General features: G+C 41.5%; 3 protein-coding genes across 7 annotated transcripts in view; 1 reads left to right on the top strand and 2 right to left on the bottom strand.

Moving 5' to 3' along the window:
• Positions 1 to 425: 425 nt before the first annotated feature.
• LOC6541850 lies at positions 426 to 2,134 on the bottom strand. Its single transcript, XM_001969697.3, has 5 exons — positions 2,037 to 2,134; positions 1,875 to 1,980; positions 1,565 to 1,814; positions 785 to 1,405; positions 426 to 637 (listed from the first exon to the last, which is right to left on the bottom strand). Exons 1-5 carry the CDS (start codon positions 2,132 to 2,134, stop codon positions 426 to 428), a joined length of 1,287 nt encoding a protein of 428 aa, XP_001969733.1.
• Positions 2,135 to 2,628: 494 nt separating this feature from the next.
• On the top strand, positions 2,629 to 6,024 carry LOC6541280 (solute carrier organic anion transporter family member 1A1). The gene is made up of 6 exons (XM_026979342.1): positions 2,629 to 2,717; positions 2,783 to 2,971; positions 3,560 to 3,716; positions 3,788 to 5,085; positions 5,149 to 5,806; positions 5,843 to 6,024. Exons 1-6 carry the CDS (start codon positions 2,651 to 2,653, stop codon positions 5,904 to 5,906), a joined length of 2,433 nt encoding a protein of 810 aa, XP_026835143.1. The 5' UTR covers positions 2,629 to 2,650; the 3' UTR covers positions 5,907 to 6,024.
• A 990-nt stretch (positions 6,025 to 7,014) lies between these two features.
• The window catches only part of LOC6541198 (protein bunched, class 1/class 3/D/E isoforms), a 91,726-nt gene continuing 72,219 nt past the window's right edge, over positions 7,015 to 26,521 (bottom strand). For 4 of the 5 annotated variants that reach the window (XM_001969689.3, XM_015158956.2, XM_015158953.2 and 1 more), the window contains one exon: positions 7,015 to 9,359. In XM_001969689.3, coding sequence (XP_001969725.2) covers positions 8,895 to 9,359 — 465 coding nt within the window. In that variant the 3' untranslated portion in view covers positions 7,015 to 8,894. Of the gene's footprint in view, positions 9,360 to 11,895; positions 12,553 to 26,521 lie in introns of those variants that run through there. The other variant, XM_015158954.2, reaches the window with a different exon arrangement.

The raw sequence follows: 26,521 nt of genomic DNA, 5'->3' as shown, positions 1-26,521 counted from the left end.
ATCGAAGCCTGATAAAGCTTTATCAGGCCATAAAAGCGGCACCGGAGCGGGACAATCGCTGCTCCCGACGCTGGCCCACGTGCAAAAGAGATTTTTGGACATACGAGTATGTCGGAATATCCAAGAATATACTCGTATACTCGTATACCTACGGCATGCCGCAGCGCTTTGTTTTCTTCGTGCAGCGTGGCTCAGTGGAGAGTTCAGGCGGCATCGCAATGACAATACAAAACAGACAATAGAGGAACGCGACAATGACATTATTATTACGATCTCTAACCCCCTGGCCCGTCCCCATCCCACGGCGCAGCCCCATGCCCGGCGATTAGAATTGTAAGCAAGTGAATTAGCTGAATGTGCGGACTGCTGTGCCGCATGTGCATCAAAGAGCGTGGGCGAGGGTCGCCACCACGGTTGCGCCTTGTCTAGGTGTCCGTCTTGATGTGCAGGTCAGGATCGTTGGCGTTCTGCAGCATGTGGTTCTGGCCGATCGAAAGCAACATGGCCATGCCCATCCAGAGTATCGCCATGATGACCACCATCACGAAGATGGTCTGCGTCAGGGTCGGCGTCATAAGTATGGAGCAGTCCCAGCAGGGCTTCACCTCGTGCTCCACGTCCATGCCGGTCTGCTTGTCTGAAAGAACATCAAATTACTCTAAAGTAGTTAGCTAATAACAAATGAGAAGGGAAACAAAACCATTCTAAATGGTCGCCGCAACGTATGCAATGTTTCAAGTTCTGGTAACTTTCCCGGATTTCTTAGTTCAAGCCCCCCACTCACCCTGCCACAGGATATCCAGATGAAAGTCGAAGAAGCTGAGGCGCCCCGCCGCCGTGGAGTATACAGTGATGTCCCTGCAGCAGAGACTGAACTCGAAGCCGAAGAAGATGAGATCGCGTGGGTAGTGGGTCTGGTTTATGAAGATTATGCGCGTGAGGTACCAATTGCCCTGCGATGGCATCAGCTCCACAATCAGCGGACTGAGCTCTGTATTCAGCACCAACACGATGCCGCCGAAAATGTTTTGGCCATTGAGCAGGCCCACCTCCACTTCTTCGCTTCCCGGGGTGAGCAGCACATTCGTTCGGTTGAAGGGGGAGAACACGGAGGGCATCTTCTTGGTGGCCAACAGGATGTTGCGGAAGGTGAGGATGACCATTTCGTGACGCAGCACGGTCATGTTATCAACCTTGCTGTAGCTGCCCAGCTGCGGCGTTAAATTGAATCCGTCATCATAGTGGCTCGACGTTCCACCGACCTTCTTCGATTGCTCCGATTTAATGGCTTGGGTCTTGTGGGTTCTGCGACGCTGGAGCGCTTTGTCCTCCTCCGTGTAAGCGGTGTACACATGCACCACCGGGCAGTCGGTGAACTGATAGGTGGCCACCGCCATTGCCGCGTCTGGAGTAATCAATTTAATTGTGTAAATAAAGCGGGCAAGTAGTTAAATTTGTATAGCCGCCAAGTCTTCATAACGCGAAGAAATCAGTAAATATGTGCTATTATATTATATTATACATTCTTCACAATTAATTATTAAAATATTTGAGCGTGACCTACCGTGAGCTACCACATTGCGATCGTTAAAGCGGAACGCGTGTATCTGCCCTTTTTGGCAAGAAAGCTCCATTTCCGCCTCCAAGCTGTCCATTTCTGAGATCTTGGGGGTGTGCCAAATAATCTCGTCCGTCTGTTCAGCCACCTGTTCCACGGCCTTTAGAGGCTCCTCCACCTGGCTGTAGTAGTTCATGGGCTGGATCTTGCTGAGGTAGGGAAAGCACACGTCGCAGTTTATATCCTTGGCAGCCAGCTAAATTGAAAAGATATTGTATCTACAAGAACACTCTCAAGTAAGTGGGCTACGAACTACCTCCGTGGCCAAGTAGATAATTATCATATTATTCGTCTGCAGATTGCGTATTATCTTTTCAAACTGTGTCGTTTTTACAGGCCGAAAAATACTGGTGGGCTTGGGGCTGCAAAGAGGAGTCCTTTTGGTAAACTACATATATTTCTGATTGCTTAAACTTACGTATCGACTCCCCAGACCAAAACCGGCGGTGAACTAGTCACTTGGGCGGAGGCGAAGGAGAAAGGAATTATTAATAGGAGACTTGCAAAGAAATACATCTTGACTTCTAGAAGCTCTGACTACTTATATTTGAAGCATAGGCCTGGCTTGCTTATGTGGTATTATACTTTTATATAGCCTAACACCTATTTAAAGGTTTAATAAATACTTCATTTTGGTAACAATTATTCTTCATCTGTTCCACTAGTTCAATTTCAATTACGATCTTTTGTTAGTTGAGCAATGTTGAGACACTTGTTGCTTCCACATGTTGCCCACGATCCATAACTATGCGTAAGCGACGGCAATAAAGTTGCAATTAAGAACAAAACAACAAAGTCCAAAAATATGATAAGATAGGAGTTGGCTTATCAAACCAAAGTCGGAAAAAGAGAGGGCATTGGTTCTGGCCAGGTGCGGCTCCTCAGTTTGCTCCCGTTCCTCTTTTCGAATAGACGTTAGTGCGGTCCTAACGCGGCTAAGATGCCAACTGACTAATGTAATCCATAGCCAATAGAACAAGCGAGTGAACTGAAGTGTAGTGAGCATAAACGAATCCGAAATCGAATACAAATATGGCGCAGAATACGCGCAGCTCCGATTTATCGCAGATAGCGGTCAATGCCAACAACATACCCGACGGTGGGTGACCCAAATGCCCGATTTCCGATTACGTATAATTGATACAGAACTTCTACCCCCACCAGACAGCGTCGACTGTGGCATCAAGGGTCTGGGCTGGTGCCGCGGTCCCGGATGCCAGAAGTACGCCAGGCTGCGCACCTTCATCCTGGTCCTGGCCCTCTCGGGAACCCTGCAGGGCGCCTGCGAGTCCTACTTCCGCGTGTCGGCCAAACAGGCTTCCTTTCAGTTCGGTTGGAATCCGCTGCTAGTGGGTGAGTAAGCCGCTTTATCGCAGGAATGGCAAAATGCTAACCCGACCAGGGAAATATAAACGAGGTGTTGGCCCGGTCCTACGTGGAGATTTCAGCTATCTTATCAGTTTTGCGGTTTTCTTCACGATTGTCTGTGCCTGGGAGCTGCCTGACTCTCTATTTCCCGCTAGCTTTCTTCATTTTATTTAATTACGAGGTATGTGGTGAACTACTGAATACTAAAAACAAAACAATGTTCAATTTAACAATTTTACATGCCAAAAAGTATATTTAATTATAGCCGCACTACTCAGGTGCTACTCGGGTATTATTCATTCGTCATCAATTTTATAGATAAGCAACGCGTTATGGTAGTAAAAATGGCCGCGTAATACATTTGTTATATCTTTTTGCAAGCTGACACAGAAAAGAATTTAAGCGGAAGTGGCGTTTACCCCAATGAAAGTTCTTACATATACCAATAACTTATTTCACTGCCGCGTTACTCATGCAGCATATCTTAGTTGGTGAACGGGTTATAGAGACTTTGCCACAGAAAATCCCCCCGAGCGTTTCACTACCTAGTATTTCAATTCCTTAAACATACAGATTGGCTGCTGGTGGCTGGTGGACTATTCCAGGCGGTCTTCGCGCTGGCCTTCGCCTACTGGGCGGACGTCTATCATCCCATCAAGTGGCTGGTGGGAACTCTGATGTTGCAGGCTGTCACCTGTGTGGTGGCTGTGATTCCCGCCATTATGAACTTGTAAGTAACACTTGTACGAGTGAATGTACTTAACTAGCAAGAGATAACCCTTTCCCACAACTTCCTTGCAGTGCCGATGGCCACAAGGCAAAGGATGCGCTGCTGGATGCCAACATGTGCGCCACATCGCTGGCCCAGTTCCAGAGACTCACTCTGACCGAGGCGCAGAGCAGCAGCCTCACCCTCGCGATGCTCTTCGTCCTTCAGCTGGCGCTGGGAATGGGAGGATTGGCCTACTACACGCTGGGGGTCAGCTACATCGATGACAACTCCCTGTCACACGATAGTCCGGCGGTGATAGGCGCTGCCCTGGCTGCGCGCGTATTTGGCCAGCAGGCGGGATCCTTCCTGGTGCTGGGAGTGGGGCTCACCCATGTGGGCTGGTGGCTCGGCTGGGTGATACTGGCACCCTTCATCTTCGTGGGCGCTGTGCTCCTGGGACTGTTTCCCAAACGGCTGCCCAAGACGGTCATTCACCAAGCGGCTCAGCGGATCATCGAGCAGTCCACCATGCGTAACTTTGGCAGCCAGTTCTCCACTTACATGGATGACTCAGATTTCTGGCCATCGCTGAAGAGGCTCTTCAACAACCGCCTGCTGATGTTCAATCTGCTGAGCCTCATGTGCGTGCAGAGTGCAGTCGTGAACTATGGCCTCCAGGAGGAGAGCTATCTGCAGAGCAGGTTCTTCCTGCCCTACAACGAACAGGATGGCTTAGCGGCGGAGTGGAGATCGGCCTTCGTTTCCTACTTCCTCAAGCCGCCAGTGATGGCGGTGGGAATGCTGATCAGTGGCCTGGTCATCTCGAAGGCTCGCCTATCGGCTCGCAAAATCACGGCCATCAACATAGCGCTCAGTATCAACCTGGTGGCGATTTTCGTCGGCCTGGTCTTTGTCCAGTGCGATGTGGGCGCCATTGCCGGCGTGGAGGGTGGCAAGCTGAAGCAGCCCTATTGCTCCAGCCAGTGCCTGTGCACGCCCACCGCCTTCATGCCCGTCTGCCCGGAAAACAGTGCGGTCACCTACTTCTCGCCCTGCTACGCGGGTTGCACCAAGCAGACCACCATCAATAGCTTTCAGTTGTTCGAGGGCTGCAGCTGCAGCGGGGATCAGTCCTTGAACTCCACCGGTCAGATGAGGGCCACAGCGGGTGCGTGCAGCGCCGACAGCTGCCAGGGAGCCATTATCCTCTTCCAGATTATGAGCATTTCGGTGGCGTTTCTGATGGGCGTGGCAGCCATTGGCAAGACGTTGATCACCCTGCGGGCTGTCCTGCCACAGGACAAGTCCTTGGCCCTGGCCTTTGAACTAATGATCGTCGGCCTCTTCGCCTATGTTCCGGTGCATCTCAGCTACGACGTAGTCACCCGTAAGTGAAATTACTAAGCTGCAGTTAAGTGGAATCCAAAGTTCATAAACTTTCTCTGTTTAGGCACTACCTGCGTTTATTGGGCACCCAATTATGAGCGCTGTCTGCTGCGAGAAACGCCAAAGCATGGCAACATCCTGGATATCCTCACTGCCTCGTTGATCCTGGCCAGTGTGCTCTTCGACATATTCGTTTACATATTCGCCAAGGGACTCAATCTGTACAACTGCAAGGTGACGGATACCAACTACACACCCTCTCTGTATGCCCCCATTCCGCATGAGGATACGACTGCGTCGCACAGTGCTCCTCGTGGAGGAAGTCCAGTGACCACCACCACCACCTCCTCGCCGCTGCAACGCAGGGATGCCCATCCAGAGCCACGCACAGAGGCAGCGGTATTCCGGAATCCCAGTTCGGTGACTACTTCGTCGGGCGGAGCACAGAGCATTGTGGAGCCCAGTGAGAGTGGAGTCACCTATGCACAAGTGGTCTTTCCACCAGACAGACGCAAGCCAGCTGACGGTAGCACCAGTCCCAAGCGGTTGGCCGTCCCAGCAAACGTGCCATTGCATCTGCTCTCCGAGTCGGACGTTCGCGGCCAGTTGGGCAACCTGAACTCCTTCAATCCGCCCAAACAGGAGGCGGACATGGGTCAAGACACTGTAGACACCAACGATGTGGTGGTCACCCAACCGCAGGTCCAAGCTGTGCATCCCCAGTTGCAACGCCAGGTTGAAACGGAAGTTCCTCCGAGCACCGCAGACCTCCACCCGAACCACGACAGTCCGAGGCCACAAAGCCCAGAAACGGACTTCTGAGGGGCCACTCCAAAGTATTCTAATCTGTTTTTACTTCATTCTTACTCTTAAGATCGATCCAATGTGCCAGGACAATCATTTGAACAAATAAAGTTACTATTCATTTCATTCAAAAAGCAAATATCAGTTGTATCTATTAAAAAGAGCTCCCACTGTAGTTCCGATGATTAATATACCCATTCTGCTGGCTAAGTTCCTATGTTTTTGGTTACTAAACGCGAGGTGGACAAATGTCCCACAAACTGTGATTAAATCGTTCAAAATCGTGGAAGCTCTTAAAGCGAATTTAGCTTCCATTGGAGGCTACCAATTGGGTCCGATTCGGATCGAATGTCTATGACTATCAACTGCGAAATAGCCTAACTACAGGGATTCATTTAAATTGTCAAAATATGTCAATTTCCGCTATGAAAAAAAGGAGTGCATACTTTTTGGCGAAATTGTGGATCAAAGTGACTACGTTAAATTTTCGTTACGTTGAGTTTATGAATTAAGTAACTTAATTTTTTGTACTCTTTGCTTACATTTTTTAAGTACTTATATTTTCATTAGTTCCCAGAGGATTCAAGAGAAAGAAGTTATAATTAATAAACCATAAAAAGGCAAAATTTTATAATAATCATCAGATTCCATAAAAAATTGCTTTTAACAATCTTTTTAAGATCCTTTCAGCCACGTTTTGCATATATTTCCTCCATTTCCAAATTAGACAACGTTTTCGAAAAAGATTACGAGAGAAGATCGTTTTGGTTTTCAGTATAATTTTATTTTTTCCTTTATTTTAATATAGGTTGCTTGCAGTTATTTTGTTTAGATTTATTTTAATTGTTTTTGCGCTTACAAACTAATTAATAAATTAATAGTTAGCTTAAAAAGAGACTTAAGTCGTAAAACTCATAGGAGAAGAACTAAACATGAAACGCATGAAGATGGTTCTTTGAATTAAATACAAAAATCATAAAGGGAAATACTTTCAACAGAATTACTATGTGTTCGGGGGATGACATTGTCTGTCCGTCCGTCCGTCCGTCTATCTGATCTGTCCGTTCATTGGTGTTTGCCCTGTAGACAGCTAGTTTTCGGCACTTGAGTGGGAGTATTATTTTTGGTTTCTCTTCACATTTCAATCCGTTTCCATTTTGGATGATCATTTTCTTGTTTAATCCACGCTAGCCCTAGACAATTTGAGTCTCCGCAGGCTGCATTTTGTGTTCTCTGGGGCAGGATCCTATGTCCTGCCCCAAACGAGTGAGTGCACTTGGGCATTGCAAAACTTGGCGTCTACAGGGCGGCCAACTTCGGACTGGGGCAACTCCGGGAGGTGGGAGACCTCTTTGGAGCTTTGCCCCCTTTAGTTTTTCACACTTCCATCTCATGGCTGCAGCAGTTCAGCATCTTTTCGTGGTTTATCTTTTGGGTTTGTGGGTTTAGTCGGTCTGAGAGTGCGGGGTGTGAAACGAAAGAGATGATGTGTAGGGGAATCCTATAACAGATTTCGTATAAACATTAAGGACTTTTCAAACTAGGAGTAATGCAAAATTATCGACTAAATAATTATAACAAAATAGGACGAGTTTGTCTTACAATTTTAGCTTTTCATCTTGTTGATTTTGTGTGTTTTCATTTTCTTTGCAATGTATCTTCATCGTCGTGACTTTTGAAGTTTGTTCTCAATTTTAGTTATTAGTTTTACACAATATATACAGATATTTTTTGGGTTTTTCGTTTGCAGATAGTTTAAAAGTTTAACAAACAATTTTGATAAGCTTTTATTTTGTTTGGCTGTTGTTTCCTTTCTTTTTTTTTGTTGCTTGAATAGCTATACAATCTTTTAAATATAGCTTGAGAATATGCTAGAATTACTATAATTTACTACTTGTTTTGTTATCGCATTGTTTAATTTGAAACATATTCATATTTATGATGTAGTTAATATTTTCTCTTGTATTTTTACAATAAAAGTTGGAATTAAAGGTAAATTATAAAAATAGCAGCTGGCCTTTTCTTGTTTCACTAAATTGTATTTGTATTTATCGATCAATGTTGAATGTTTGGAAATTTGAATCCTACTTTCCTGTCCGTTGCTTCTCGGGTTTGCTTTTGTTTTTTTTTTACAATTTACATCTTATGTCTCTGACTGCACAATGCAAATTATCACATATTATTTCATTTAATTTCCCTTCTGTCCCTTTTCTTTTTCTGTGTTTTTCCCTGGCACTCTAGAACACTTTATCGATTTGTATTTGAATTTCTGCTGCTGTTTTTCTCCGTTGGCCAAAAATTTTACTTTCATCAAGTATTATTTTGCAGCCAGCTTGGTGAGTGGTTGTGTGGTGTGCTGGGTGTGTTTGTTTATGATTCTTATGCTTTTATTCGTAGCGTTAACAACGCGGAAACAAACGGGTAAACAAAAATAAAAAGTATTAAACAAAAAGTGGAGGCGCAGCAGCGCGATATTTAAAAGAGCTCCTATACTCGCTTCGAGTTAACAGCGGACGTTAACAGCGCCAGCCGCAGCCGCTGTTAGCGTGCAGTCTATCTGTGTGCTTGTGGATGTGTGTGTGTGTGTGTGGTTGTTTTTGTTTGTGTGTGTAAATGCGGGCGTGTGTGTGTGTGGTTGTGTGGTCTGCATGTGTGGGTGTTAAACAAATATCACAATCGAGAAATTAACAAAACGGCGGCTGCAGCAGATTAACAGCCAGCAACAACAGAACAGTCCTTAACCGGAGGTTAGTCTACCTAACACGCGCTTAACATGTTTTTTTGGTGAGTCTGCCGCCGCTGCTGTTGCTGTTCTTGTTGTTATTGGCCCAATACTTTCGCTGCTCTACTCGGCCCCGCCTCCTCCGGCTAAGAAAGAGACTGCGGCTGAGTTAACATTACGGTTGGTTTTCATTCTTAAAAACGTTCATTTTCCCCCCACACCGCGGTGGTGCGTGGGCGCCTTAAAAAAACAAACACTGTGTTTGGGGCCACAGCAGCAACAGCTTAGGACATGGGACCATTGGCTGTGACCACTGCTGCCGCCGCTGCTGATGTCACCTGCTGCACCTGCTGCTCCACCGATACCGCTGACTCGACTGCACTGCTGCCGTTCTCGGCGCTGCCGTTGGGAATGCTCGTGGGTACCGCCGCGGACGCTGGACTGGTGGCCACACCCGTTACCGCTACCGCTCCTCCAGCGGCCTGCTGCTGCTGAACTGCCTGACCCGCGGCAGCTGGAGCAACGGCACTCTGTACCGCCGGCGCCGCCTGAATGGCGGGCGTGGCCGGCGGGGCGGCGATCTGAAGCTGCATCTGCAGCTGCTGCAGTGTCTCCTGCGGGATGTTCGACTTGAGAATGTTGTTCTCGAGCTCCAGCTTGTTGATCTTGTCCATCAGCTCGGAGATGCGCTCCTTCAGCACTTCCACCTCCTCGCGCACCGCTATCATGAGATGCGACTTGACCAGATCCTGAAGGAATAGAAAGAGGACAACGGTTTCATGAGTATGGTGTGCAAAACAGGAGTTTGCTTAGAAAACTGAGAACATAATGCTGTTAAATGGGAACCATGTCGTCTTCATGGCTATATTTGTATATATCACTTATTTATATTGGATTTAACACGCTTTATGGGCTTCCGAGCTGGCAGTATCTGCGGTTTGCATCGCATTTATTGCACCCTTTGTAAAGTATCTCGTTGTGGCCAAGTACATTTACAATATTTACCCCACAGATTAACGGTGGCATAGTGCTGGCTTAGCTCAACTTACATCCTGTAGCCACTTTTAAGAGCGTTTGGGTCGGTCTGACTCATTGCTGCGATTCAAGAAAGACCCACAATTTGTGGGGCCATTCATAAATCACATTTGGTGCCAGCAACGTGGCGAATGTTTGCCCAATGTGGCGTGTTCGCGTTATACGAGTATATTTGCTTTATGTGCTGTGTAAATGCAAATGTAAATGCTCCGCCCAAGAATCAAATGCTTTCGTGTCATTGTCAATGCCACAGCCGCAGAACACGTCATCGAGACCGAGGAGACCGAGGAGACCGAAACAAAACCGAATCATCGGCACACAACATCCACGGCTCACCTAACTCACCTGGCTCACCTGGCTGCCCATGCAACTTGTGAAAATTTAATAAGCCCATTAAAGAGGCAGGCGGAAAACCGAAAGGAAAACGCGTGCAGACGAATAGAACAATCGTCGTTTTCCATGCATTTAACGGCACGTGTTTAGGTGATTTTTTCCCATGTTTAATGTGAAATGTCAACAGACCGAATGCTCGTGGATGAAATGGAAAAGTGGGCAGCAGGCTGCTGATTTTGTGGAGGAAAATGTTGCCTGCGGCAGTTCCGTTTCACGAAAGAGTTTTCTTTCTTTTTTTCTTTATCGACTCTTCACTGCGATCTCTATAAATAGTCACAGCTCGAATGCTTTCGTCGTCGTCTTCACTTTCAACAATTTCTTTCAACATTTTCTTGTTGCTGTGGCCTGGTTTTTTCAGGCAATGCAACAACTAAGAGTTGAAAGTAAAAAGTAAAAATCGCGCAAAGAAAAAGTCCACAAAATCAGCAAAAGGATATGAGTTTCGGAATACATTAAAAACGTATTAAGAAATCGTGCACGTCATTATGAGAAAATCGTTGGCAAAGCGATAAAAGTGTTTAAAAAATATCATATTAATTTAAGAACTCTGAACCGCACCGAACATTTCGTACGTCCTCTGCTCATTAGTCATTAGTCACACACCAAATTCTATACGATATAATATAAAGTATATCTATAGGAAAAGGCATGAGCATGAGGCATGGAAAGCCAACGAAAAGTCGCATATTCTGGCACCAGTGCCAAAAGCAATCGCAAGAGAAATCATATTTTGCACGTTTTTCGGCTGTTTCGAGGCAGGCCAATAAATAATGTTTATAAAAATACCATATTGTATTTTTAGATCGCTCGCTTGACCGATCAATAAGTGCAAAAATTACCAAAATTAGAAGTCAACGAGGGAAAAACGATTTGATAAAAGTCGACTCAAAAAAACCACATTGACAACCGCTTTAAACAAATGCAAACCGGTTGATACCGCCTCGACATGTTAACAATGAGGTGCAAAAATACATGCATATGTACATGTGCATATATAAGATATGTATATATAGCACATAAGGGAGTAAATTGCTCAGAAATCAAGGCAGGTGTGTCTAAGACTCGGCGTTTGCAGCATGCTATCAGCTTTTTGCACCATCTTGAGGGGTTTATGATAAATATCGAAGTAGATAAGCGTGCGACGGGTTATCTTGGGTTCAGGTAAGGGAAACTAAATGCTAATTATACACATTCGGGGAAAGATACACACACTCGGGCTGAGGAGAAGAGAGAGAGAGAGAGAGAGTGAGAGACACCTAGGCGGAAAAGCGGGCTGGGTTCTCCTGCTGGGGTCAGGTCACGCGCTTCTCCAGAGGTATCATCTCTGCTCTCCAAGTCTCCTGCAGTTCTCAGTTTTGGTTTTCTTGGTTTTTCGTTTTTTCGGTTTTCGCTTTTCGGTTGCATTGCTCAAACAAACATGGCGGACATGGCGCATTGAGGTTCTTTTTTCCCATTTTGTGCACTTGTCCGGAGATCCTTAGGTAGGAATTATAAGAGCCTTTGTTGCACAGAACAAAGGACTCGTCTCCCTCATTTTCGCTCAAAGCAAAGGAAGTGGTGTGTCTCATTTTTTGCACTTAGCGCAGAGTAATTTATCAGCGAAAATAAATTGACAAGTGACAGCCGCAAGTACGGTGGTTTTTTCGTTTTTTTTTTTTTTGTATTTTTATTTTCGGTTGCCTTTTTGACGACATTGAAAAGTCGCCAGAAAAAGTCGCGCAGCCTCACGAAATGCGAGGAAAAACGAAGGAAAATCGATAGAAGTGCATCTAGTCAAGGTAAATGGGGTTCTATTTTGTTCGAGAGGGGGGAATGGAGAGCGGGTAGGGGGTCTGGTCTTCTGCGAGGTATACATACTTTTGCATTGGGCACCATCACATAGCAGGGGCTGTCGTAGCCCTTCTGCCAAATCTCGTAGAGCCAATTCTCTGGCTGGCGCAGCGACATTGTGCCCATCATATTTGGCTTTGGGTTTATTGGTTTATTTGGATTTTCACTGGGTGGTGTGTATCAATAATTTTTGGTTTCTTTGGCGGAGACTTTTCACTCTTCCACTCTGCACTCTTGCACTTTTCAAGTATGTTTATGTATCAGTTTCAGTTGGATCACAGTTGGGTTTTATATTGTATTTTGTGTATTTTCACTTCTTTTCTTGCGCTTCTCCTCGGGGCAAAAGTTTAGCAATAACTGAGTTTGCTGTTCAGCTTTTTGTGAGATTTACGAGACCGGCGCAGAGCTTTTTTGATATTTTCGAGCTTTTCTCGATTGAATTTACTGCGATTTGAGTGTTTTGCGTCTGCTTGTAACGAATTAATATAATTCACGAGTCTCTGGTTGGCTTTTCTGAATTCTTTTTGGTTGGTATAAAAAATAATTGTTTTAGCAGTGTTTCTATTTTGTTGCTTTTGTTACATATATTAAAAGTGGTGCCAGCTATATTTGTTGGCGATGTGGCGTGTAGCAAGTTGTACTGGCGACTGAACGTCTGCGTGCAATTAGTGCGCATTTTATATGAAATGGCAGGCCTTTTGAGAGAGAGAGCGTGCTCTCTCATTGCGCAGTGCTCTCCAAGTCGCGCTCTCTGCGCCTCTCTTGTGTATCTGTAACTGGCCGCTCGACTATGGGTATATCCATCAGCTTTTGCCAGATAAAAAGGGTACTCAGATACTCTCTGTTTGTTTTGACGCGTGTTTTCTCATCAATTTACAAAGACTGCCACTATTTATTCAATACACATATATGTATGTATTCACGTATTTATTTGTCTTTGGTGCCGCTCATTTGCCAAAATGTTTGACTGAATTCCCAAACAGCCAGCCGGTTTTTTTGTTATTTAAGAAATAAATACATATGTTTTTTCCAGTCACTACGACGCAAAAACTTTATGACACTTTTGTTTATCTCTCGCTCGCCAGTTCTCCCGCTAGCTCTTTTATTTTCATATTTTTTTTGTATTTATTTTATTATTTTGTTGGACGTTCTTTTGGATACTTTTCCGCTTGCCACGCTCTGGTTTTCGATTACTTTGGCACTTCTCTGGGAATTATGTGTGTATGTGGATGTGGGGTGGGTTTTCTTACCTTTTGCGCATTGCGTTTTCCAACTAACCGAATTAAGCCGATTGGAGTCAACAGTAAACAAAATTCCTCGATAAAATGTAATACTTTTCAATATTACGAAGCACATTTGAAAGGATAGCCATTACATGCTTCCGTTTATAAAGTAAAATATTCGTATAAAGGTTCTGTTCCTTCCAATTATATTATATAACAAGAATACCCAATCTTTATAGATGTTTGATACCAAACAAATGTAGGGTATGTGGGCTAAAGTAATATGTCATTGAATAAAATATAATACACGGGATTTTTATCGTTGCTTATAATACCAATGACAATGACAAAATTGGAACAAAAATTCAAGGGCTTCGAAAGTAGAATAGAGTTGGCTGAAGAGCCCGCAGTACAAAATGTATAATATACTATATAAGCGAGCAGAACATGAACGGAACGTATCGATTTCACGCGCATGCTGAAGGAAGCATTTTCTGTCAATCCCCACATTCCATATAGATTTCAATCTATATAGGAATAGGAACGAACCAAATGCTTGACGCATCAACAACAAATTATTTAACAAAAACCGAAACAAACATCCGCGTTAAAAATTATAAAAGAAAAATAAAAGAAGACAATATTTTTAGTAGTCAGTCGCCGGCGGAGAAAACAGCAATTAAATGCACATTTAAATAAACAAATGGCATGCTGTAAAATAATAAGTCAACAATTGTAGGTGGGTAGGAAGAGAAGTTCCTTAATTGCTACACAAACTGCGTAGATGGGATAAAGTTGGGATCGTCATGGGTGGTGTCGTATTTGTCGGTTGGGGTTTTGAAGGGAGGTCTTGAAAGCTGAGAGTGCTGAGTAAAAGGGATGAGTGTTTTAGTTTTTTTTTTTAAGGAACTTAGGGGCTCTAATGGGCTTAATGGAGAACAACGATTCCGGATGCGAAATTGAAAAACCCAACACTTGTAATAGTACTGTACCGGCACAAGTATTTAAAAGTTTCATGTAAGAACCTCTACCTGCCCTACTAACTCAGTAAAATATACCAAAGTGGGCTATGTTATCAAGTCGTATTACGAACTTTAAGATAAGCAGGTGTTGCTTATCATTGAATGCGATAGATTACTCGATGCAAAGACGAGGAAGTCGGCAAGAAGAATCACCTATATTTGCAAACCATTTACAAATTTACAAAAGCCATTCAGAAAACTTTCCTCTACTGCTGGCTTATGTCAGTTCTAACAGCTTTTCTGATCACACAGATTTTGCATGCACTTTGTGAACGACTGTGTGTGTAAACAATATTCATTAAAAATACACATACACATATTGCATACTAAATCAACAACAAAAACAATGCATATTCTTTGTTTCTGTATTTGTGTTTGGAATCAACAAATGAAAATGTCGAAATCGTCGCCGCGTCTGGCAATCAATAAAAATTGAATCGCAACCGGGAGGGAGAGGTGCGAGCGAGAGGCAATCCAGAATAGAGCGAGCGAGCAACAATAACAAGTCCAAATGTTTTGTAACAGCCTGATTCCATCCCAAAGTAGGGTGATAATAAAGAGGGGGATGTGCCAAGGAAATCATCAACACCCCCACCACCCGAACTTACACTCATAATATATACATTTGAGCACATGCGGAAAGTTATAAAATATTTGAAAAGTCCGAGGAATAAAAAATTGAAAAGCGTGTGGAAAATTACAGCATTTCTCTGTGGTTGATTTCGTTGTTGATTTTCGCACGCCCCCAACACGTGTTCGTATGTGTATGGTGGGTTTTGATGGGTGTGGCCGCTGTTGACTCGTTGTTGAATGGATAAAAAGATTACCGATAATGTAATATTTGAATTAAAAATGAGATCTTAACGTTAGGCATCTTAGTGAAACATATATCTGGAAGAAGTTTACAGGACTAGGCATTGCATTGTTCAACTATCTATCTATAAACCTTTTGATATATCTATCTATTACTTTGGCTTCCAGTCTAGCGTGACTCGAAGATTAAGAGCTAATCTAACATGCAACACAATTAAATCTGATTCATTTAACGGCGCGTGTCATTAAGTTGTGAGATCAACGGGGGAAGAGTCGCGATTTCGTGTGGGAAAATTCATAGGCTTTGTTTTCGTCGTTAGTTTTGACTGGACTTTGACGCCAATTTGAACGAGTTTTAATTGGTTCCATAGACCCAAGGGATGATAAGATAGGCTGTTATCGCCGTACAAAACCTACAACAACCCCTTGACAGGTTGTCTAAGTTGCAATCCGCACAAAAACAGGGCTATAAAAGGCAAAGGCTGGAGCAAGGGGTAAAGGTGCCCAAAGCCGTCCATCAGTCTCCGACATAATACACAATCCGTAACAAATGTGGTAGCCCAAGCACCTGTAAAAGCGAAAGGGAGTGGGTGGAGCCAGGGGATTGGTGGGGAGACAGGCAGTCCCGGATCCAGTGGAAATTTACAAGTGTTTTTTCCTCTACTCAGTCGGTGCAACGGGTGAGGAGAGAAAAACGCTGAAGTAAAATTTTAGGTAACCATTCAAATATCAAGAGCCCTTTGACTGAGTTTTAAAGGGGCTCTGGTCTCAAGAGGAGACGCTCAAGATATCAGCGGAAAATTTATTTAAATTGATTGGTAAGTTTCCACGCGCCACAAATAAATTGAAAAGATTTTCTTGTAGAAAAAGCAATTATACGACGATAGTGTTTTATAAATATATTATATAGTAATTATTAAATCCAAAGATATCCCCATGTACTGCATACATACTGAAATAGTTTCTTTTCCCACTTAACATCTCGTACTTCCAGCAATAATATTTATTGAGCTCGTTTAGAAATTCCCTTTCTTACTTTGGCCAATCGACAGAATACGTTTTGATTAGTGATTTCCTTATATTGACAAGAAAAAAACATCTTCGTGTGTCTATCGGTATCAGTATCAAATAGATACAATTAGACAATTACAACTGACTGACGGCTCAGTACAAATTGATAAGACTCTGTGTGAGGAGAGTTTAAAAGGAGGATGGATAACTTGCCCCCATTCTATCCACGTGCCTTCAAATCGGATGAGACACGCGCCAGTCTAAAATATATAGGTAATTATTTGGTATTTGTATGAAATACATATTTCTGCCCTAGTTTAAATAAATCATTTAGAAAAATGTATACACATATCTTTGAACAAATCGAAAAGCCTACGCAAAAGAGAATACTATTCTATTTCACTATTTTTAAACATCTTTTACGATTCCAGCCTTGGATGGACTAATTTTTGAGGCAAACAAACTTTGCTGATTTGAAATTGCCTATATAAGCTTTGGATCTTGGAATCACGCAACAGGGAAATGGAATGAGCTGTCTGATAAGGAAACGAATTGCTCTTAAAGGCGTTCCACAAAGTTTAGCTAGACGAATAGGCAAACTGATAAGGAGGCGCATAAGCAGATGAGTTGATAGTGGTTCAGTTTTTTGTTTAAATGGGGAATGCTTCAGACAATTTTCGCTTTTGATTTGCTTTTAATGAATTTCAATTGTTTGCCATTTAGCAGGCATACGTCAGCAGCACAGTAACAACAAAATCGAATAGAAATCAAAACAAAGAATTCGCATTGAGTTGAGTCCGCTTAGAACAAGTTTCGTTTGTGATTAGCTCACTTTTCTGCCTCCACATATATTTTGATAAGTACATTTGGAAGTTCCGTTTTCTTTTCATTACTATTAGGTTGATAACGGCTTTTAGTTGTGTTGAGCCTCCAAGGGAACACCTTGAAACATGGGTCATTTATAAATATTTGTATATTTCAGTATATAATGGCTACTAAAAGTCGAAGCAGCTGTCTGTCAATCTATCCATCAAACGGTTTCCCTTCTTCGACTGAGACAAACATTTGTCTGGCACATTATTTGGCACAAGCAAAAAAGGTATATGTTCGATTTGGGAAATTGAAAGCAGATGAACGACAGGTGTGACGTGATCAGCAATAAAATGAGTAAAATGGTGAGAACTGCAAATAGGATGGAAGTAGAAAAACTACAAACTTATACGTGGGACCCAAATTGGTCAAGGAATTGGTGGCATATAAGTTTCAAGAAAATGGAACAGGGAAATTAACAGGAAAAGTGGATCGCCTAAATGTGCAGTTGCTCAAATATTATAATTTCGGACTTTATTTTCTTATTTCCTTGTTTTCGATTTGATGGATCAACTGCATAAGTTTAATTATTCTTTAAAGTTCTCATAGAATATTTGCAATTCTGAAATCCCAGTTTAATTTTATTGCAATCGTGGATAAACAAATATTTTGAAATTAACCCTTCATGTGGTAGAATCGACACCAAGTTATTAGAGCCTAACCTTTTCTGTCACCAAACCCAAATGACAATACAGGTCGTTTCAAACTTGTTGTTTTTTGGGACAATCATCTCATGCAAAACTAATACGTCAGTCGGAACAGGAGGAAGATAAAAATAAAAGTGCAAATTGCATTTAAATTGCCCGGCTGCTGCAGTTTCGGTGAGAGCCATTAAAGCGTTTTATGGGCCCGCAGTTCGGACCTCGACAGCCACAAAAGGTGCGCACAGGTAAGCAAAGATACAGGGGATACAGGTAGAGATACAGGGGCCCGTCTGTTAATTGCATTCGAATGCCCACGAATTTGTTGTAAGGAGATACGACCACGACACGTGTGGCTAATTAACTTATGGCCGAGTGGCAAGCATCGCAAAGATGTCGCGACTTCTCAAGGTTTATATATCTAACATTACTTGGAAATCCTTTCGGTATAAACGATATATCTATGATATACGCATCATTTTCTTGGCTTATTTTTAGACAATTCGGTTGAATAGACTTTCATCTTGACCTGAATTTTTCCGATGCTTCTATTTTTTGTTTGTTTCTTTGGCTTCTTTCTCTTGTTTATTTTTGTTTAATAATAAAAACTCATTGAATTTGCACTGAATTTGTTCGTGGCTCTTATCCTTGTGACCATTTTTTTGCACTATAATTTAATTGAACAAATTTCCGAGAATTTATTTGACCATTGGCGACATACAGATTTTGGGTTAAGGACAAACACGCTAAAAACCAATTACTCAAAAAATTTAACTAGCTGAAATCGCTGAGTTAGAACATGAAACCATTTGTTTTCGGGTACAACTGTCATTGTTTTTTATAAACATTTCTAAAGTATTTTTAACTTGGAGCATCTATGGACTAGTTACGATGGAGGAATATTAGTCATGAGGAATATACCGACCAGAATTGGAGACCCTGCATATTTTACCGTGTTGTGCCTTCCAAGAATACAATTACCCCTATCAAATATTTGGTCACAAATCAAAAGTTCTTTTTCCACCTATGGCAAAAGGGTCTCAAAACTTGGTAAACAAATGAGCAGAACAAAGAGGAACCATCAATAAAAAAAAAGAAAAGAGAACTACAAACAAAGCCAAATGAAGAGGCCCACAAAAACAACCATTAATGAAAAATTAAAACTCGAAAGCGAACAAATAAAATGCCCACAAATAATCATGAATTATTCAAGGCCAATCGAGGCAGTCACAATAACACTATTTGATATAAGTCTGTGTGTATCGTTCGATATGTGTGTTTACTATTTAGTGTTTTGCGCCCAAATATATGGGGCCTTAAAGCTTTCGGCAGAATAGTTCAGTTCCCCACTCATTTTATTCGCACTTTATACACTGTATACCCTTCAAAGGGGTTACACATTTTGCGGATCAACTTTTAATAGATCAGTAAGCAATGGAAGTGGGATCTCTGGATAGAGTATTCAAGAGTTCAAGTTATCTCTTTGGTTGACATATTTTGGGGATGAAGAACTTAATTATTTTGTTTTGCTATATATTTTCCGCCTATTTTTGGCACAACGTCGTCAGATCGAACAGTTTACCTCTTTCCCTAACAAGAACTATTCAAAGATGTCAACATAATTTGCATTCCTCAATTATTGTGCGGAATATTTTTGGTGAATTTTCCCGTTTCTGTTTTAATTGGATGTTATTCAATTTGTGTGTGGAATAATTTTATCCATCCATTTGAGTGAATGCTACATACAAATGTACATATGTATGAATATATATGGGTAACTAATTAACTTACGCAGACCAGAGAACAACAAAATTTGTTGTCCTAATCTTAGAATATATTGTTCTGCTTACCTGCAAAGAGAAGAAGCAGAATAAAGAGTGTCAAAAAGATGTAAACAAAATTATTGTCGAATTTATTCTTAGAGAAATAAATAAAACAGTCAGCGGGAAAATAAATTTCTGGGAATGTTTACGCCGGTGAATAGAGTAAATATTAAGTGGAAAATTTTGTTGTTTCGAAAAAAGGTAGTCGTCACTAATCAACAAGAGGTTTTACTTTTAATGAAACGATATTATTTCAGTTCTAAACCGGATACGTCCCAGTAATAAATACTTTTAAGTCATTGATAGATTCTGGTTTGATTTTAAAAAACCAGTAATGGGCAATGAAACGTACTAAAAAGCAATCAATCGAATATAAAACTAAATTCGAATGATTTCGTTTGTGGATATGCTTTGAAATTTCCTCAGGAATTTCTCTTGAGAAATTTTCCATGTCAGCCAAACGTTTCTTAATATGTTTTCAGTTGAGTTATAACGCGGAAGCTAAAGTCGCCACAGTTTTATGTGGGGGTCTAAGCACACACATAGTTATAAAAGCACAAACACACATATCTGTGATATATTTATTGGCGTTTTGTTTTCGCAGCGACGTAGAGCAAAGGCGGGGCCATAACAAAATAGAAATGCTTGGATCGGCATAAACTTTCTGTGGGGGCCCCAAGCCCCAGGCCCCAGATTGCCAGTTGGGTTCGTGTTGCCTCAAATGACATATTGGTGTCAATTAAAATGCAAAAGGCCCAAAAATAAAGCGAAACACAAAGCCAGGGCATCAGCAAACAAAGCAACGCACACATTAATCATCAATTGCAAAATTTTAAGTTTTTTTTAAGTTTGGCGATTCGAGAGCGAGTGAGATCGCCATGTCTCGGGCCAAACGCGTTTCGCGTTGGCGTTCGATCATGGCCAAATTTAAATCACATATGTATGTACAAACATATGTACATATGTACATAAGTCTGGCGGACTCAGGTGAGGTAGGTGTGTCTCGGCCAATTGCCAACGCGCACGCCACGCACACGCAGCGCATTTGTGATTTTCTCAACTCGGCTGAGATTTCAGATTTGAGATTTGAGATCAGCTGGGTCCAGCTAAGATCATTTGCAAGTAAGTGGTCGAACAGGTCCCCGAAATAAATAAAAAAAGCAAGTCGGGTCGCACCTCAGCTGAAATCGATTAACGCATGTTTTTTAAATCAGTCGATTTACGATTAATTTATGTCAGCAGTGCACTTGAAAATATGTTAAAATCGGTATCTTAATAGGCACGCTCGTAGGCCCATTATGCATCGTTTTGGTTTTGACTTTGGTTAATGATTAATTATCTGCATTGAAATAAGAGAGAAATTGAAATTTATTTATTTTTTAGTTGCCACACTGACTGCCCCCACAAGTTTATTGTCTCAATTCAAAAATCGTAGCACAGCAATCAAAGACCGCGTAATGGGCCATCCTTGACTCAGAGTAAACCTGAAACTTATCTGAGATCGTTAAAGCGTTTTTATATCCCTGCGCGGATTCATTGGCAAATCCATCAGGTAGCCCACATATAAACAATACGAAATTGAACAACTTTAAACTCCGCCAAACTGGTTTTTGTTCCCTCACTGTGATGTCACTAACCCAATTAGAAAGCAAGTGCCGCCAAAATCGCGAAAACAGATCCACAAATCGGACCCTGAACCAGCAGACAAATTGCTTCCATCAATTTAACCATAATAAATTACTTAAAATGAATATAACGGCAAAAGATAAAAGCTTTTGCAAAAAATTTAATCTCTTGTTTATTTATAGCATTTTTAGTTAATTTTTGCCCCATGTTTATTGGGGGCATTATTGTCTGACAAAAAAAAAAATATATATATATATAATTAGGTCAGCAACTGTTTTTGTCATTTCCCAATAATATTTCCATTTCGGTTTTTGAACAATTTTTGCGTGAATGAATAATTTGCTGAGTTTTCTGCTTGGCAACACGATGATTGCAGAATCGAAAAATGGGCAAAAACAAAAATTGAAAAACCTTAGTGGTTGTCAAGTACAGTTGTGTGTGACAGTTGGACAGCTGATTGACATATTTAGTTGTTGTGCAAAATGGCACACAGGCCATGGGCCAAAAAACTAATTGTTTACTCGAGGGGAGAAATCGTTTCTGTGAAAGCACGCCTTCTTTATTTGGACACACCTCCCACAAACATTTTACACACGAATATAGTTTTCATGTGACTCCAGAGGTCAGGAGAAGGTCTAGGACAGTTTAAAGTTGAAAAACACCTTTCAGGGTCTCGAGCTTAATGCTTACTTTTGATTACCTTTTGTCTCGCTTGATTTATCATCCAACACATGTTTGCAAATTAAAAGCGATTAAGAATACACTGAGCTCTGCTTCCTGCATTTTAAGCGTGCTTTTTTATGATTTTTCTCGCCTGATTGCGTGGCAAACAAAGACGGAAGATATCAGCTAGAGTTCAGCGTATATGGCACAAAGGTCAATACATCTAAGCCACATTTATCACATTGACTTCTCCGACTGGGGGATTAACCGAAGGCAAACGTTCAAAACGAACGACTCCGTCTAGTGCTAGAGATTTTACTTCGTTTTGATTTAACCAAACTCAGACAGAAAACCAGATTGTGACGTTCACAAAACTTGTTTAATATTTAACACTGCCCAGTGAATTATAAAGCCACATCGATATCGGTTTGAAAGTCAAAGTGTTTTGAATTGAAAAACGTTTTTGGCAAGCATTAGGTATGTTTATTTTGGTTTTTAAGTTCCGCATTAAAGCAGACAGGAAACCGGCGAATTAGAGAAAATTGCAAACATCCGAACAGCAGATTCATTGCCTTGTGATGCGCTGATGATGGCTAATTAATTTTGATATTGAGGAAAATCATTTTGGCTAGCAAACTGTTCGCTAATTATCTGCTAATATATGTTAATAAAATATATGATACTAAAATGCAATGGTACATACATATTTTAGAAGCAGATTTGCTGACAGACCTATGTTAATTAATCTATTTTTCTGATGTTTTGCAAAAATCTATATAAGATATATACGAGTATGTACTAATTCCACTTAACATTCCGGCTCTGGGGCCATTCAAAATTCTTAGATAATTTTTTAAATGCACATACAAAGCTTTTTTACAAAGTGAGCAGATACAGCAGATGTCTTTAATGATCTGGCTCTATCCTCACCATTGTGAAGTGTTCTAGGCAAAGTTTTCCACAGTAAATGCAACTCAAATTCCATTAGGATTATTAGAAATGGGAAAGAACGATATAATAAATAGCTTGTGCTTGTGGAGTGGAATAAAAGTAGGAGAATCTCTCAAATCTCTCGCATGGAGGCTTCCACAGTGCACTTTTGTGCAGTAACGACCGCAGTGGCAAAGTTTGTTGCATTTGCATTCGTAGTTTGTGGAAATTGAGAGCGCTTGGCAACAGTGGACTGCAGCTAGCAGGCAAACATAAGCGAAAATCAACGGCACCGGGTCTACACAAGTACATATACAAGTACTACATGTATATGGGCATATAGACATGTATTGGCGATAAAACTGACCCACTTTTGGAGCTGCAATGCACGTACAAATAAACAAAAACAGCGGCCAGCTCGAACGACAATTGCAACTTAAACTAAAGGCTATCTCGTAGTCGGGCGTCTGGCTGCAAAAAATAAAAAAATGACAAAACTCACAAAATAAATAAATGTTGAACGTCTGGTCCGGTCGAGAGTGTTTAGCTGCGGTTTTAGAAGGGGCAGGAGGTGGGGCGAAACAAGTTTTAACCTAGCACAACAAGGCTCGCATTGCAAGCACACAAGCCCGAACTTCACACCCAATTGCAAAACACCCACGGATTCAGCCTTGAAGTTCGATTCGGGCGAACTTTGCTCGCATGAACTCTAATTGCAGTGAAATTTTCTCGGAAAACTGTGGCCTTTGTGAGTCATTAGGGGAGTTCACTGCTGTAGGTAGCATGTTGGTGGCGTGAGCTCATCGCCGTTTCAAAAATGTTTAGCTCATTGCCTGGCTACCTTTCTCCGTGTTTCTACTTGCCACACTTCCCCACAATTAAAGTTGCATTTCGCGTGAATTGAAAGTCGCCGACCTCGAAGACAAAGTGGGGGAAATATAACAAAAGGCCAGAATCGAATTTCTTCTTGTTCTAAAGAATCTGTGGTGGGGATTTCGTGTAAGACGTGTCCACATGTATTATGCATTATAGTTTACAATAGCACCGGAGATCATCATACGGGCATCGTGATACTGCACGTTGTGACGCAATTTAAGACCGGGTAGATGACGTCAGAGCGGTGGCTGTGACAAAGTCCAGAGCCTGACCTTAAATGTATTCTAGTTGAAATGATGCAACACTAGCTAACTGTGGGTTTTAAGTTAACTGTAAAGCAGGCCTAATTAAATTCTATTCTATAATCGAGAGAATTAGGAATAATCGAGAGAAATCGATAAGTAATCGAGAATTTTGTTATCGCGCGGTGTTTTTTACCATAGTTGTTTGGCTATCGATGTTTATATTGAAAATAGAACAAAAATCGATGTCTGTTTATGGTTTACTTATTTTATGAAGTACCTTATCAACACATCTATTTTAATATTGAGGACAAAAGAAGACCTGCTTTTAGGTCACATATTATTTCTTCTTTCGGTTGCTTATGCTGCATTGTTTGAAGTCACGAGTCCATCGCTAGAGCTGTGAGGGCCATAAACTACAGACCAGACTAGATCTACTGATAGACACGGAGCACCAACGGCGACTCAGCGGGTGCCTTTGCGGCAGTGCCACGTCTAATTAGCACTTAACTGGCCCGAACCATTTGGGGTTGGGATAGAAAAAGTGACCGACCGACTGGCCGACTCCGGCCGACCCCCGATATTGTATCGATTCTGACGTCAATTGTTTGAAAATTGCGGTGCTGTGCATTGTCAATGCAATTAGACGGACTGAGCAACAGATCATGATACATCTATTGCTGGATAATGACGCGTTGCACCTACTTAAGCATTGGTTATGGATACTTGAACAGACCCGCACATGAATCGCAGCGGACATCTGTGATTCCATGATTCCATAAGAGATCAGGGAAAGACTTCAAAAAGGCACGTGGCCAGAACACACTTTTGTGTGCAAGAGATTAATAGATATATGTGTAGTGTGAAACCAGACTTAGGCCGATATTTACCCATATTTCTGGCGATTCCAGTGCCAGCATTATGCAACCATCTTTGTATTCCCTTAACCGATTGTCTGTTGTTCTTATCGCCTGATGTCTGGCTGTCGAGGAAAAGTAAATTATTTAACACTATTCTTAGGGATTGTTTTTCCAGTTCGCTTCAACTGAAACTCCCCACACTTGGACAAATAACAGAGGCCGAACAAATCGAGTGGTAAAAACCCAACACAACCCGGCCAGGCCAATAGGTTGTATTTTTATCTTATCTGTCATGCTTTTTATGGTCTTGTTTATGGGTTCTGCATTTTGTTGTTCACTAAAAGGGGAAGAGTAAAGCCAGCCAGCGAGGAGCTCGGCAAAAGTCAAGCCATTCGATCCGCACATCGGGCGAAATGAAGCTACATTAATGTCATTAAGTCATTAAGTTGTCTTAGCAAATCAACCTATCATCGCTATCATGTTGTTTTTCACAACTTTTTCTTCAACTGTTGAGATTGGTTGGGAAATTTTGGGGCTTTATGATATCCGCACTGCGAAGAAAAACGAAAGCCTTTTTTTATGGGCTCTAAAAACAATTGTAAGAAGAAATTATGAATGTAAAGGCGTAAAGTGTTAGATAGCCAATAATTCATTAAACCTTCGATTCGCTATATCAGAATTCATACACCATCAAGGTTTAGCTTACATTCCTCCATGACTACAGCACTCCAGTAGTTTAAGTTGATAAGTAGTTTATAATACATATTTCCTCTATTTCTATTGTTTGCGCCAGTTCAAATCGATTGTTAAATATTGGTATAATCTAAAAACCTTATCAATCTACTTGAGCATGGGAGGAACAACCTAATCATTGGCGCCATGGTTTCTGCTCTGATTTTTTTGTTCAATTTAAAGAAAACATTGTTTTCTTCAGTAAACGCAAGAGAGATTAGCATGGAAAGTAGAACGTGTGAGTAGCTGTCTAGCCTCAGATTGTATTTCGTAGAGCAATAAGCAATGACAAAGTCTGCGATCGCATGTTCTGTTTCTTATCATCATTACATGTTGATCGCGGCTAAATAAAACAAAGAAATGCAATGAAAAATCCAAAATAAGTGACGTCACTCGATGTGATTGATAAGTGCTAAAGAAATAATAAAGGGAAAATAAAAACGATTGTTTAAGGAAGCAAAACGCTTCCGTATCATTTCTTATGCATTTGTAAAACAGGAAAAGACTGTCGCAGAGGCTGGTGCAAATAAATTACATTTCATTTGACGCGCCTTTGTTGGGCGTAGGCAACAAATGACTAAAAAACTCATCTTTTTTTCTGACTCAGGCAAGGAATACGCCACAATCCGTAGAATCAGCAGTCCGTAATCCGCAATCTGTTTGCTCATGTCCACTACGTGACAAGTGAACCAAACGGAATGAGTTTATATACTATATATATGTATATATACGAAAGCAGATCAAGAAATGGGAAGTGTCCTAAAATATGACTGATATGCGACATCTGCTTGGGGTTAGAGAACTTTCCTGAATAAAATTGGGGCTACACCTGGCGGAAAATGTAATAGAGCATCATGAATCAGGTGAAATATACTTATTTATAATTATAATATATTAAATTAGTTTACGTCACTTGAAAAAGTTAAAAAGATAACAAATGGCGGAGATTTGTATCATGACTCAAGTGAAATATACTTATTTATAATTATAAGAAATTAAATTAGTGTACGTCACTTGAAAAAGTTAAAAAGATAACAAAAGGAGGAGATTTGTATCGCAAATTGCCAGATTGCCAATTTTATTTCGGTGATTGAGTTGAGTAATTTTCATAATTATCTGCAAGCATATTCACATTCTTGGCTTTATTTGGTTTTGAATTGGCAAACAATTTATGGCATATTTGAAGTGTGGCATTTGTCCGCTCTGGGTTGTGAGATAAGCAATCCACACAGAAAAAACAGTCTGCCATTTTGTAAACAAGACAAAAGCCTGATAAGCGCCGCTGGGAAGGGAGCTCATAAAAATATCAGCCTTAAAAAGC

The sequence above is a fragment of the Drosophila erecta genome, unplaced genomic scaffold, assembly GCF_003286155.1.
Source record: "Drosophila erecta strain 14021-0224.00,06,07 unplaced genomic scaffold, DereRS2 tig00000055-arrow-pilon, whole genome shotgun sequence".
Taxonomy (NCBI): domain Eukaryota; kingdom Metazoa; phylum Arthropoda; class Insecta; order Diptera; family Drosophilidae; genus Drosophila; species Drosophila erecta.
Note: the sequence above shows the minus strand (reverse complement) of the source record. Positions and strands in the feature narration are given on the sequence as shown.